This window comes from Anser anser (assembly GCF_964211835.1).
Source record: "Anser anser genome assembly, chromosome: 15".
Lineage (NCBI taxonomy): Eukaryota > Metazoa > Chordata > Aves > Anseriformes > Anatidae > Anser > Anser anser.
Genome location: NC_139736.1, coordinates 11794813 through 11808565, shown reverse-complemented (window position 1 = coordinate 11808565; position 13753 = coordinate 11794813). Strand labels below are relative to the sequence as shown.

At 41.7% G+C, this 13753-nt stretch overlaps 1 protein-coding gene across 9 annotated transcripts in view; it reads left to right on the top strand.

The window, feature by feature from the left end:
• Nucleotides 1–13753, top strand: part of CREBBP (CREB binding lysine acetyltransferase) — a 94290-nt gene that overhangs the window by 13378 nt on the left and 67159 nt on the right. For 8 of the 9 annotated variants that reach the window (XM_083800855.1, XM_083800853.1, XM_083800858.1 and 5 more), the window contains exon 2: nt 1079–1791. In XM_083800855.1, coding sequence (XP_083656981.1) covers nt 1079–1791 — 713 coding nt within the window. The remainder of the gene's footprint in view (nt 1–1078; nt 1792–13753) is intronic. The other variant, XM_083800856.1, reaches the window with a different exon arrangement.

Genomic DNA, 13753 nt, shown 5'->3' with positions numbered 1-13753 from the left:
AGCTGCTCTGAACCGAGGCTAGTCTGCTGATACGTCTTGTTAATATGGATGTATACACTCGTCCTCATGTCTTCAGATATGTAATTAAAAAGTACCTATATACAATCAGATAACTTTCTGTTTCTAGTTAAATACCTAAAATAACACTGTTACACAGACACCACTTACAATGTGTAATAAAACATTCTGGGGAACCTGAGCTGCTAATTTTAACAAACAAAACACTACTTTCTATTTTAATGAATTTTGGTGTTCCAGCCAGTCAAAGCAGTTCCTTCAAGGGGCTTAATGAAGACTGGATTGATTTATTTTGCCCATCTGGACAGCGTGTGGATTAGCTCTGTCAATATTGGCTATGATAAATGAGGGCTGGGCACTTGGAGAGCAATTTGAATTATTTGAGCTGTTCGGGCATTATGAGGAGAAAATGCTGAGTGTCTTTCAGGATCCTTTTAGGTAGTACGTCATGGGGAAAAAAATGACAAGAAATGGATGTTGAAAGCATTTATATGAGAGACTGGGAGCAAACTATGTAGTGGTTCTCTTGCGTAAGCATTGATGCGTAGCTGGAAGAAGTCTTTGGCCATACGCAAACATAAGTTGCAGTGTTGAGGTAGGATTGTTGGATGAAATGGGGTTACTCGAGAGGTCAGAGAATGTGATGTGATAGCTCTGTTGGGAGAGTACATCAATTGGAAAACCTCCCTTGATACTTCTGCTGTGTTCTTTTAGCCCAAACAAAAAATTTGGGACTTAGGTCAGATGACGCTGTTCATTCCACCTCCATTTCTTAAGCATGGTATAATGTCCTGTCAAATCATGCAAAAAACCCTACTTACTGGCCTGTGTTTTACCCTGTGATTTTGTGTGTACACCATATGCCATCAGGGACTGTGCTTTCTGAAGGGTGCCAGAGTTCACGTCAGCGGGCACTCGCCACCAGCGTTGGCAGTCTTGGGTGAAGTTAGGCCTTAACGTGTGACATTGACTACATACAAGACAAGTATGTAGTAGTGTAGGTGAATATTTTAGTCACTTGTTGTGTTTTTCTGACTCGTGTTTGTGTTCTAACTTGCAGATTTTGGATCTTTGTTTGACTTGGAAAATGATCTTCCTGATGAGCTGATCCCCAATGGCGAGTTGGGCCTTTTAAACAGCAGTGGGAACCTCGTTCCAGATGCAGCTTCCAAACACAAGCAACTTTCCGAACTTCTGAGGGGAGGCAGCGGCTCTTCCTTAAACCCAGGAATTGGAAATGTGAACTCAAATAGCCCTGTCCAGCAGGGAGTTGGTAGTCAAGTTCAAGGGCAGCCGAACAGTGCTAATATCAGTAATCTGGGTGCTATGGGTAAGAGCCCTTTGAACCAGGGAGATTCGTCTGCTTCAGGCCTGGCAAAGCAAGTAGCCAGCACCTCTGGACCTACCACACCTGCATCACAAACACTGAACTCTCAAGCACAAAAACAAGTGGGGATGGTGACGAGCAGCCCTGCAACATCACAGACTGGACCTGGAATATGTATGAATACTAATTTCAGTCAGACACACCAGAGCCTTCTCAACAGTAATTCTGGTCACAGTTTAATGAATCAGCCTCAGCAAGGACAAGGGCAGGTAATGAATGGATCTCTTGGGGCAGCTGGAAGAGGAAGGGGAGCAGGAATGCAATATTCTGCCCCTGCCATGCAGGGGAATGCAGGCAGTGTGCTGGCAGAGACTTTAACCCAAGTATCTCCACAGATGGCTGGTCACACCGGACTGAACACAGCACAGACAGGAGCAATGACAAAAGTATGTATATATGCTTTAGTATATCCAATTTATTGCACTTGCGAGTTTTTTGTTTTCTACATACCTGTGTGGAAAAAGGAAAAAATTAATGGACTTTTTTTCTGCAACAGAACTAAAGAATGCACTTTCTTGAGTCTGTAGTTACCGGTTTCAGTCAGCAGTGATATCATGAAAGGAATATAGTTGAAGCAGTATTTCTCATGTGATCAGAAATGAAAGCACTTGTTTAAAAAACACTTCACTGTATCTTAGCAAGCTGAATTAGAAAATAAGAGATTAAACTTGCGAGAAGAAAACATTGTTACTTCTGTGCAGGATCTCATTTTATCTGCCAGGCGGCAGTATCTTTATTTAAAGCAACGTGGAATCTGTTAGAGCTCTGAGTTTGAAGGGGCAGAGGTACAGCAACTGGTCCTCTTGTCAAGGACTGCTATCAACAGCTGTGCAGTGATTTTTTTTTTTCAAATACAGAAGCACTGATCTGAAAACATTAAATTTCACATGGATTGCCAAGCCAGTGTAAAATTTGCAAAAGGGAAGGATGGTAGCTGGGCAAGAAGTAACTCAGGGGCTGTTACGGATTGGGGCGGGGAGTATATATACCTGGAAGTATCTACCTCTGTCTTGGGACACTGCTTTGATCCCTGCTTGACACAGTCATTGCTTTTTAGCTCTTGACTTGCCTGGTATAAGCATAGAGAAATGATTAGAGAAGGAGATTGCTGCTCCTCGTGCCTTGGCTGGGAAGCAGTACACCTCATCTCTTGTTTGTGTTGCTTTGGTGTAGTTCCTTCCTGGAATTTTGATGGCAAAACCACTCTATTCTGGTATACAGAAGAGAATTCCATCTCTACTCTTTTATCTATCTATACACCGCTAGTCGTTATCATTGTAATTTATTAACATGAGAGTCTTAATGGATGCATTAAGAATTCTGGAAAAAAAATCATTGCCTGACAAAGGCAAGCCCATGTACTCTCAAGAAATATTGCCATCATTGTGCAGTACTGCACATTTCATTTAGTTTTTGAAAATAAAAATACAAAAAACATTCCATTGGCACTGAAAGGGATCCCGTTGCTTAAGGAAGAGATGCTTGTGCTCTGGGTGATGGTCATAGCACGTAAAAGTGAGCGCACCTGTCTCCAGCATCCAGATCAGTTAAATTTGCCGTGTGGAGGGATTGGTCTGCACAGAAAGAAATAAGTTTCCCTTTTGTTTCTTTTTTCTTTGTAATTTGGGTGAAGAGTGGCAAATTCTGATTACCTGGCATAGCTTATTTCTATAAATTTATGGATATCCATGTTCAGGAGTAGATTTTCCCTAGCCACTGCACAGTTACACAATGAAACTACTGATTTTTTGGTGTGAACTAATTTAAGTAGAATACCCGAAGCAAAGGGACTTGCCTAAGGTCTTACCTGACTGAATGTATATGGCTCTGCTGGGAGAGGTTCTGTGATGTCTTGGTTTCTTTTAAGCAACCCCACCCCAGTAAGGAATAGGCCAGAACAAATTCCACTTTTCAAGGATTTCAGTCTTAGCCTGAAGCCAGCTGCAAGTGGGATTCACCAGCTGAGGAAGATGGTCTGGGTGTTTTCAGCGTGATTCAGGTTCAAGAAGTAAAGTTAATTTGTGCATGGATTATGTTGAAAAAGAGTAGCGGAAGTACCCCTATTATGCTTGTCAGTAGTTCTTCTTGTACACAGTGCTGTGCTCAGCACTGGTGATGCATTTCCAAAAGGTTAGAGGAAAATTAGTGCTTTCAGGAGGCCTTAGAAGCAGAATTGTTTGGAGAAACTGAAAAGGTACGACTACTTAATAACAGAGCATAAGTGATAAAACAGTGCTTCTGTGAAAGTGCTAGCACTTAAGAAAAAAACAATTTTAAAACCTTGGCAAACTTGAAAAAATAGAAGACTTGGTGTTTTTCTAGACCTCCATCTCTTGCCAAACAAGATGAAGCTTAAAAGCGTTGCATTTTTATGAAAGTTTTACTTTATTTACATCTTAATTATCTTTTGGTAAGAGAGCAAGCAAATGAGATGTTTTACACAAATATTTCATGTTTCCATTTTGGAATGATTGGTTTGCTCCCTGAATTTTCTTCTTGACAAGCAGAAGCGTTCCATTTTTGCCTCTTCTCATTGGCGTTTGAGGACAGGCATCCTGTTCACTCTCTTCCTATCCCCCAGTCTCTTGCCCTAATAGGGTCATCAATGGTGCTCGTGTTAGCTTTTTTTGTTTATTGGTGCTCCCGTTGTGATGAAGGCTTTTAAGAAAAGTAAATATTTCGGTGGGTTTGTCTGTTGTTCTGAAACTGAAATTTCTGCTGAAGGAGAATGTGGGTTAGTTGTTTTTTTTTTTCACCTCCTGTTCCGTGATGTTTACCACTTAATGCGCACGCTGTAAAAAGATTTGAAGAGTAGCAATTAAAATGGTGAGGCAGCTGATTTGCCTAACTGGAGTAAACTGTTTAAAATGTAGCTGCCGTATGATGGAAGAACTGCATCAAGGCAGGAAACAAATTCTCTAGCTGGTAACTATAGCAATGTATCTTAAGGGAAGGAGGTGGGAAATACGAATGCAGATTTTTATTTTTTTTAAAAAAAGTAGTCTTAAACCAAGATTTTCTCATTATGTTTAAGTGATGTGCATCACTGATTGATTTCTCTTATTTCCAGTCTAATTGTTCTATTTCAGGATTTTCAGTATCCTGATAGCTAGGTAAGATTGCAGCCCCTCTGCTCCATTTACTTTTTTTAATTCACTGACAAAGGTCTAAGCATGTGCAGATGGAGGGCACGAGAGCTCTCTTACGGATCTGCGTTGTCTCTGGAAATCCCTGTGGTCAGAACTGTCTCCATGCAGGTTCCTAGCGCTGCGCAGGCAGTGCCCGGGCTGCTCTGCCGCACCAGGCTTTCTAGACGTGCGCTCTGCCCTGCCCCAATGTTCCTGGGGCAGTCGGGGGGGAGCTGCTGGACCGTTGGGACTTGCCTGACCCGCAGAATCTGTTGTAGGTGGATTAGCGTTGTGCTCGCTATGCAGTGTTCGTTTGAGGTGGGTTTGTTTTACCAGGGGTCATTTGTGCTTCTTCGGTCGCAGTGGATGCTTCAAGTAAGGCTTGCAAGCCTGTTTTTCTTAGCTCAGTACATTTGCGTGCAGTGCGTAGCAGTCCCGTGACCCTGCGTAGATCGGGACCAGGGCTGCTGGTTGAGACCTTGCTTCCGTGGTGGTTTGTTCTAACCCTTTTTTAGTAAGTGACTAATCAAGGAAAGTCCGTTGTGTAAGTCTTTGCTTTTTCTATTTTTCCTCCTTGCATTATATTTGTATAAAAATATACCGATTACACCAATTCTTTCCAAGAATTGATACCAATTCTCCCTAGTAAGAGGGATTAAAAAGAAGAACCTTATCTTTTCACCTGCTCTCAGAAGTAACTGGGAGTCACTTCACCTGGAGCATCTTAAGCCAATACCGTTCCTTTTTAAGCTGGACCTGTTGTTTTAAGGCAGCTGTTGACAATGAGAAGCAGGCCAGAAACTCATGGTAACTCAAATTCATGATGCACGTGCTTGCATAAGCTGAAGGTGGCAGCTAAACTTTAACCAAATGAAAATGGAATGAAAAATAGCTGAGTCTCCACATCAGAAGGCTGTGAGGTGCTGGCATCAGGGCTAATGTTTCTCCGTCAGTAGGGAGAGATTAAAGCAAAACGCCTCCTCAGTCTCTATAGACATGAGCAAAGGATTTCTCATATTTCATATGATCCTCCAGAAGAAGCAACCTGTCAATACAAGTGAAACGATAGCTATTGAAGTCATAGTCATGTTTTCTTGGGAGTACGTAGCATGTTCTTGATAGCCTAGAATATTTTTGGAAATAGGGAATGGATTAGGCACTGAAAAGATTTTGTGAATGAAAGATACAGCAGCTTACTATAGCAAGAATTTGAATTCTTCACTGGCCATAACTGTGTGATTTGCATTTTCAGGTTTGTGTAGAGTGCCTGCCTTGTGATTTTGACCTGTCTGAGTTACTGACCTGTCTGGAAACCTCTGAGGAAACCTTTTTTATGCTATAGTACCTCTCTCTGCTCAGTTCACTGCCAGACTCCTCTCCTGAAACAATTTTGCTTGTAACTTTGGGCTTATGGCCCTGTTTTCTCGGACAATGAATGCCACAAAGATAGTTTTCATTTGGGTTGAAGTTCTTCAAAAAATCGGATTCAAAGAGCAGAAAGATTCTTCTTTGAAAAAGTATCCCATGGTAGGGGTAGAGGAACAGGTTGTCTTGTCACAGTGACTTCTAACAGGAGTAGAATTGCCCCCTTTTGTTGTAATTTGTTTTCTGTAAAGTCCATTAGGTCCAGAAAATGTGTTCAAACCATCTAGAAAATCTTCCTAAATTAGGGTTGTTTCAAAAGATTGAAGGTTGTCAGTTTTTGAACATCTTAAGGGGTAGCAAAGCTAAGCAGATGGCTTATTGCTTCCATAGAAATGAGCACTTCGTTGCGAGTATGTTCTGTGCCTAATGCTCTTCTGTTGCTGTGAGAGTTCATCTTTTCCAAATGAGGGAAATGAGGCCTTCATGTAGTTTGTTGTGGCTGGCAGCTAGAGCTTGAAGTTGTGTTTCTGGAGATTAGATGGTATATAGTCTCTTGCTGAGATGCATTTCCTTCTTCCTAATACTGCTATCAAAGCCTGTGGAAAATCAGAAGAGAACTTCAGAAAGTTTCTATTTATTTTGTATGGTTCTCAAATCTCCTTTCTGCACTCTGGTAAGAGTTTTTGCCAGTGATTCACCTAATTGCTACTTTAGCTCTTTCCATTAAGAAGAAGTAAAGTCCCATTGAGGTGAGTAGGACTCTTCGGTGTTTTCTATTTCATATGTTCCCGAGACGTAATGCCTGTCTACAATTCTGCAAAAGGAATCACCTTTTCTTCAGTAACTTCAGAGCTGTCTCGCTCAAATAAGGGTATGCAGGTACCCAACAGCAAAAACACTCTGAAGCTGCGTGTGCCTGATATGCGGAAGTCACTGCTTTAAACCTGAACTTGAAGCTTCTCTGGGAGTTCCTTTCAATGTGTTTGTCTTTATAGGACTACTAAACCTACCTCGAGATTAGTTTCCTTTCTGAAAGATGCAGTTTAGTCAAACGTTATTGGGCTCTATATGGGCAATAAATGGAAGTAATTGTTTGGTCAGATCTTAGTCTGAAGTTATAAACGCGTCAATCAGGAGAAAATGGTTGGTTATTTTTATACCTAGTTACGAGGATTCCAGCGTTAGTGGTTTTCAATAAAATGTCCTTTCAAGGTTGTGGCTTTTAGGTAACCTCTTTATACGTATTGTGAAAATTCTGAAGGAAAATATTTGTGCTGATATAAGCTGGAAGCTGCATGGCAAGCAGGAAGTGAGAGAAATGGTGATCTGGTTGGCAGGTCTTCCAGTGTAGTATTTCAGGAAGTGATCTAGTAGCAGTGCTTTTAGATACAGAGGTCAAAGTGTGCACAAGAGATGTGTGTTTCCCCACTTGTGTATAATGTGCTTGACCCCCCCCCCCCCCCCCCCCCCCCCCCCACCTCTTCCTGGAAGTTGGTGTCAGTAACAGATTTGACATCAAAATCTTCCGGGTTCAAAATGTCGCCAACTGTGCAAAAAATAGATCTTAATATGCTGGATTTCTCTGTAATCTCGTCTATTAACTGTATATTAGTATGATTAATTTGAATAGTTCGTGTTTTTAACTTTATTTCAGTTAAAATAGCCACATGGCAGTGCAAGTGCCAGTAGGAGAAGTTTAAGATTAAAGAGGAGGAGGAATTCTTACCAGAAGTGACGTTCAGAAAACAGTAAAATCCTTGTTTATGTCTATCAAGAGAATAACCAGTTGTCTCGCTTCCTGTTGTTCAGCTGTCTAAGAACTGGATTCTGTTACTTGCTGTTTCAGTGCTGAGTGTACGTGTATGCGTGTGCCTTGAACACCAGATTCATGGCTTTGCTCCCCATGACTGTTTGCTCAGTGATATTTCGGTGTTGGATAGTAACTGTCAGGAAATGTAGCAAGATAGTGAATGACTCTAAAGAGCAAGAATTGTGATACAAGGCTTCTCCTGCATATGTAGTTATGGTGGTTGAGTCTGTGTTTTGAGGAATCTGTAGTAAGGAAAACTTGCGATGGGGAAAAAAATAAAGCAGGCTATTTAAACAGGTTACCCAGTTGATATTGCTAAGTACCAGATTTAGATACGCTTGCTGATTGTGAATTAAGTCAGCTGAAGATGTTCTCGTTCCGTTGCAGTTCTGTTTGTTTTAGCAAACTGCTGGTGCTGTTTGTTTCTCTGGTGAGACTCAATCTGTCTGGATCTGCCTGAATTGTTTTAACGTGACTTGCGCATAATTTGCTGCTTATCCTCTAAGTTGTCCGGAGTCAGCTGCCAAGCTGACTGCCTCTTAGCAGGCCATGCCTCTGGCAAGCTCAGGTAGCCAGCCCAAATCATGTTCCACCTAATGCTGCTTCCCAGTTTCTGTGGACTCTTCATCAAGTTACAGACTCGACCATTTCCTTGGTTCCCTGGTCAACAACGTTATCACCAAAACAGCATTTTTATTGAGAAGAGACAAGTGCTTTTATAATAATAACAAACAGAAGTAGGATATAAATACATAGAAACACGTAACAGCAAAACTCACTGACTCGTAGTAAAATTAAAATATCCGTAACACAGTTTTGTTTTGAAACATGACCATGTGAAGTGGTAGTTCACAGATGACTTGACTTTTGATATACCAAAGAGATTTGGTGACTTAAAAAGCTCTCCTACCACAGCTATTCCTCCTGGCACCTGAAATTGTTTCCTATTTCTAGTACCTAAGTTACATTTCATTTGCAGTTGTGCAGTGTCATTGAAGATCTCTGAAGCGATAGTCACTTGGCTTCTGTCCTCTGCATGTGTTTATGCAGGTACCTGCGTTCAGTCTGACTGCTGCTGCAAGTCAAAAGAACTTGCAAAAGAGAGCAGTCAGCCTTCACAGGGGAAAACCACAGCTTCGTTTCCTCTCCTTCTGCTTCCAGCTTGGGTAGTTAAAAAACCAGCATTGGTAAACCTGTTCTGGCTTATTGTCCAGCTGAGAGAAGTGCAATACGTTATCTTTTCAGAGTAGAGTTGTGCCATTATCTTCTAGTGCAGTAACGCAGCCATTAAGGATTTTGTCACCAACTCTCACTCATACTGGTTAGTGTTTTGTAATCCTTCAATTCTTGTTGTTGGAATAGGGTTTCTTTCTTAGGAGTTTACATGAAAGAAGGTTTTGTAAGTCAAATTAAGAGATCCACCAGTTCTTACGGAAGCCACAGATTAAAAGCTGTGTTGTTTCAAAAAGTTTATTAAAATGCTAAATCAAAATGTTATTTATAAAATAAACTTCCAAGTCCTTATTATTGATTTCTTTCTCATTTTTAAACTGTTTTCACATCTGTTCGTCATCTGTTTTTTCTAATATACAGGTGAAAATATCTCTCCCTGAGAGACGAAAACCTGCCTGTTTAAATGTTGATGTTAAATGTGGAAGTTACAAAATGCCTGGTTATTTCATTCAGACGGGAATGTCTTTTTTGTAGTATTCCTACTAGGGCCCAGTCATACACATAGATCCTACTGGGCAGGAGCATTTCCAATGACAAGACCTTTTAAGAGATCTTAAAAACCTTTTCCATAGTTAATAATGCACTTCATCGTTGTGCTTGACAGGGAGCTGTGATGGCATTGTGAATCATGTAGTTGGAAGTCCATACAGAAACGTGTCAGAACAGCCCGTATTATGGTCTGAAAACGAAATGCCGGTGGTCTGTTTTCTTAGAAAAAAGGCAATGCAAGAAACTTTGAAAACTACACGTGGCGTGGTGCGCTCCGTCACCCTGCCTAAGAAGCTGATCAGGAGCAAGAAACGGAGGCGGTTCTCCTTGCTGCTTCCCCTGGGGTGAGAGAACACCCGAAGTGCGGACGGTACGGCTTCCACTGCTGGACAAAAAATGACATTTTCTCTTGAGAGTTTGACGTTGGCATTTTGAAATCTCTTCACTTAGCTAGAGGGGCTGGATTCAGTACAAGTGGCTACACAGTGCATGCCCAAGTCTACTTCATAGTGGGCAAGCTATTTTTCTTCTTTTTAAGGTAAATTTGTAAACTAGAAAAGGTGTTTGAATACACCCATTCTCCCATTTCTCAGTTAAAATTCTCAGCTCTTTACTGACACAATTACTGGTTACTGTGCAGGGCTGAGTACAAATAATGGCAAAATATAATAGCATTTTCCTTCCTCCTTGTGAATGCTAATGTTCTGAGGAAATACCTGTTGTTTTGTGTTTGGAAGCATAATTTCATTTGCGTGTGGCATTGGTGGACGGTTTGCCTGCTGTAGATTTGTCCATGGGCCATGAATCGCACATGCTCGTTCCTCCTCCCCACCCTTCCCCTTCTTGCCTCTGCAGCAGAGAATAATTACTGGAGAAATCGCTGCGACCGGGGAGGGAGGTGGCATGCCAAGCTTGTTGTTTGCCTTGTAAGTGCTCCCATGTAATCCAAGTAATGGGTTTGACTTCAAGACCAGAAATAGTTTGTGGAATTGAGATTTAGAGGAATGAAGATGTCTGATGGTGTGTTCTCTTGGTTGTTTTTTTGGCCTTCTGGCACTACAGGGACTACCCGTGAGTAGCATCTGGAAAGGTGAGTTGTTCTGTGTCCTGTAGATGCTCAGGCCCCAAAGTGACAGGCTTAACACCTGGTTTTTGTTTCTTCGTTACGTGTATGTACCTGCTTTGGCTTAGCAAATGGGAAGCATGCTGCGCCATAAAAGGGACTCATGAGGGTCTTTGTTTTAGCATGTATCATAATGAAAATAAGGCATGTTAAACATAAGAGGTCCTTGCCAAAAAGATCCATGAAAAAGACTTTTAGAGGAGAGTGTAAATAGGTTACTTGGCCTCTAAGAAACGCTGCTGGCTTGGGGCAGGCAGAAAGTTTTTGTTCTCTTAGAAAGGCTGCAGCATAACGTTACCTGTCTGTATCAGATCCTTTTCTAAATGGGTTTTACGAGCAAACAAACCAGAACAAATGCCCTTTGATACTCTTGGCAATTTGGCTAAATAAAATAACCCTCTTTAAGACGGGAGGATCTTTGTCCCCTGGAAGTGGAGGGGTCAGACCACGATGAGCCTGACCCACGGGATTTCACTCCCGAACTGCGTGTGTAAGCTGCGCGCTGCGGCTGCTCGGTCGGGCAGGATCGCTTCCTCGGCGTGTTGCTGCACAGCTCCGGCTGGAAAACACCAGCACGGGTGACGCCGGGGAGCCGTGCGTGCGCAGGACGGGTTGGTTCTCGCCGTTCAGCTTACAGTGTGTCCTAAAGGTGGCCGTCAGATCCTACCTGCCTTTAAAACCTATCGAGAAGCCTCGGTAGCTTCACATAAGTCCTCAGGGAAGAGTATTTCTACAGAAAGGCTGGAGATTTCAGGGTGGCTCTTCATGCCAGTGTGGTGTTTCAAAATAAATGCGTTTGGATCTTAAAACTATTACTTAAAAATTATTTCAACAGTATAAAATATTTATAGTTATGTTTCTCTCGAGTTACTGTTAGTGTCACGCTATGATATTTGTGCTAAGTGGTTGTTTTGAGTAAACTATATTGACTTTTTTTATGTGTTTATGGTAACTTATAGCGTAAACTTGGTTTTTGCCTGTTTTGATTTCCTTTTTCCTCTGGTTGTGGATTGAAATACGATAATTATCTATTAGTTGTAGAAACACAATTTTTCCCTTAGAGTAACCACTCATCCATTAGGATTCATGTTTGCCAAGGAGAGTACGTGCTGTAAGGAAAGGAAACTGAAACTGCTGTAAGGAAAGGAAGCTGAATGCCCCTCTTCACGGTGTTTTGGAGGCACCTTCCCCGTTGCTGTTGCTCTGCAGAGCTGCTGCTGCCTCTTCTGTTGTTAACCCGGAAAGATTTTGGCCTGCGAATACTCTCTCAGGTGTTTCTGTGGGTGTATCTTAGTTGAATTTCAGTCCTTCAAAATCCTGTTTTAAGTGTTGAGTAACTGTTTCTCTGAGAGTAAAAAAAAAAAAAAGTCTTGATGCAACAAACCTTTGAAACCTCTTTAGCCACTGCTTTCCATGTCGGTCTGGTTAACTTTCTGTTCCTTATGTAGTAAGAAAACTATTCTGAAGAAAGCCACTTTCTCTGCTTGGCAATCATAAAAGCTCTGGAGGCAACTGGAATACATTGATCACTCAGGGCTACATATATCAAAGGTTTGACTTTATTTGCAAAGGTTACTCTCTCTGCAAAATAAGATGTACAGGAGTGATGCTCAGTAGCACAAAAGCTTTGATTCTTCCAGTGGTATATTCCATTTTATCAGCACTCAGGCTTAAGCTGACCTTCCCCCAAAGAAGTTTGGAGATATTTTCCTTATGCAGGCGTACAGTGCAAGCATGTGATTTTTTTTCCTGAGATAGGATAATTTCTAGTTAAATGTATTAAGAATTTTTTACTGCATAGACAGTCATTTGTAAAGAGCATTTTCCACAAAATTCTGACCTTTGCATTTCAGTAACAATGCAGAAATATTTGTACATATTTTTAAGAGGTTTTTGTTGCCTTGGAATACATAAGTTTGTCTTTGACCTCCCAAAAAAATCTTGGAAGAGGTTTTCAAATGTTATTACAAGTGGTAATAAAACACCTGGCTTTCGTCTTAATGGGATTTTTAAGATTTTATTTCTAGCTTCACAAAATCTTTCATCCTGTAATAAAGGGTGAAGTAAATTACAATTATTCCTGGGCCTGAGTATTTTTCTTTGAGTTATTTTGCTACTGAAGAGCAAGATGCTCTAGAACCTTCATAGACCTATTTCAATAGGCTTTTTTTGTAACAGCAGCTAGCGTAAAGACTAGGAGAGCAGAGACTTTCAGTGCAAGGTAGGCTTCCTCTGCACACTGCTAGCCAGAAATCAGATCATGATTTAATTCCCAAAATTGATTCTTAAAAAGTTGCACGCACACACCTTTTTTTTTTTTTTTTTTTCCATTTTAGGCAGCCCTGCTGTTAACTGACTGTAAAAGTGAATATTTCCGAAGTGGTATTTTTGTCAAGCTGCCAGATTGGTTTAGGTGAGGAGCTCTCACCTAAATTTAGATAATAGGATGGCCACTGTTCTTGCACTTAAATTGAATTATTTTCTTTTTTTTTTTTTTTGGTAATGCCTTTGGCCCTCTGCCATAAAATGATTAATCTTTTCCTTGCTTCTCCATCTGTCCCTCTGGCATTTACATTCCAAGCACCATGGTGACTTTTCTTTTGGAACACATTACTATAGGATGAAATAGCAATTAGCAGAGGCTTACGTCTTTTTTTTGTCAGTAAACAGATACAAGATGATGCCAAAGTAGTAAAGAAAGCCTGTCTTTCCCACTTTGCAATTGAACATAAATTCCCAACGGACCTATCTTTTACACTTCTCTGAGAGCCTTAATCAGCTAGGTGGACCTTGCTTCGTGTTAGAGATTTGTGCTTCATACCAGAGGGCGATAAGAGTCCAAAGTGCGAAGTCCTCGGCGCGTGGATGTCTGCCCTTGCCCTGGGCGCGCAGGCAGAGCGGCCAAGGAGGGATCGGCGCTGCGAGGCTGCTGCCAGCTCCCCGGAGCTCTGGGACGTGCACAGGCCGAACGCGCCTGGGAGCCGGTCGTGGGGCCAGAAGGCAGAAACGCACCGTTCCGTCCTCCATCATGGTGCTTCCTGGCCGTGTCGGAAGCAGCTGGTGTCCATCAGTCGGGTTTCCTGACGTTCCTCCATTACAGCAGATCTGCTCCTGCATTCCCAGTGCTTTGTGTAACTGTACTCAGTGATTTGTGAGCGTCTGAGACACCTGAATGCTCCATTTCCTTACCTTGAGAGAAG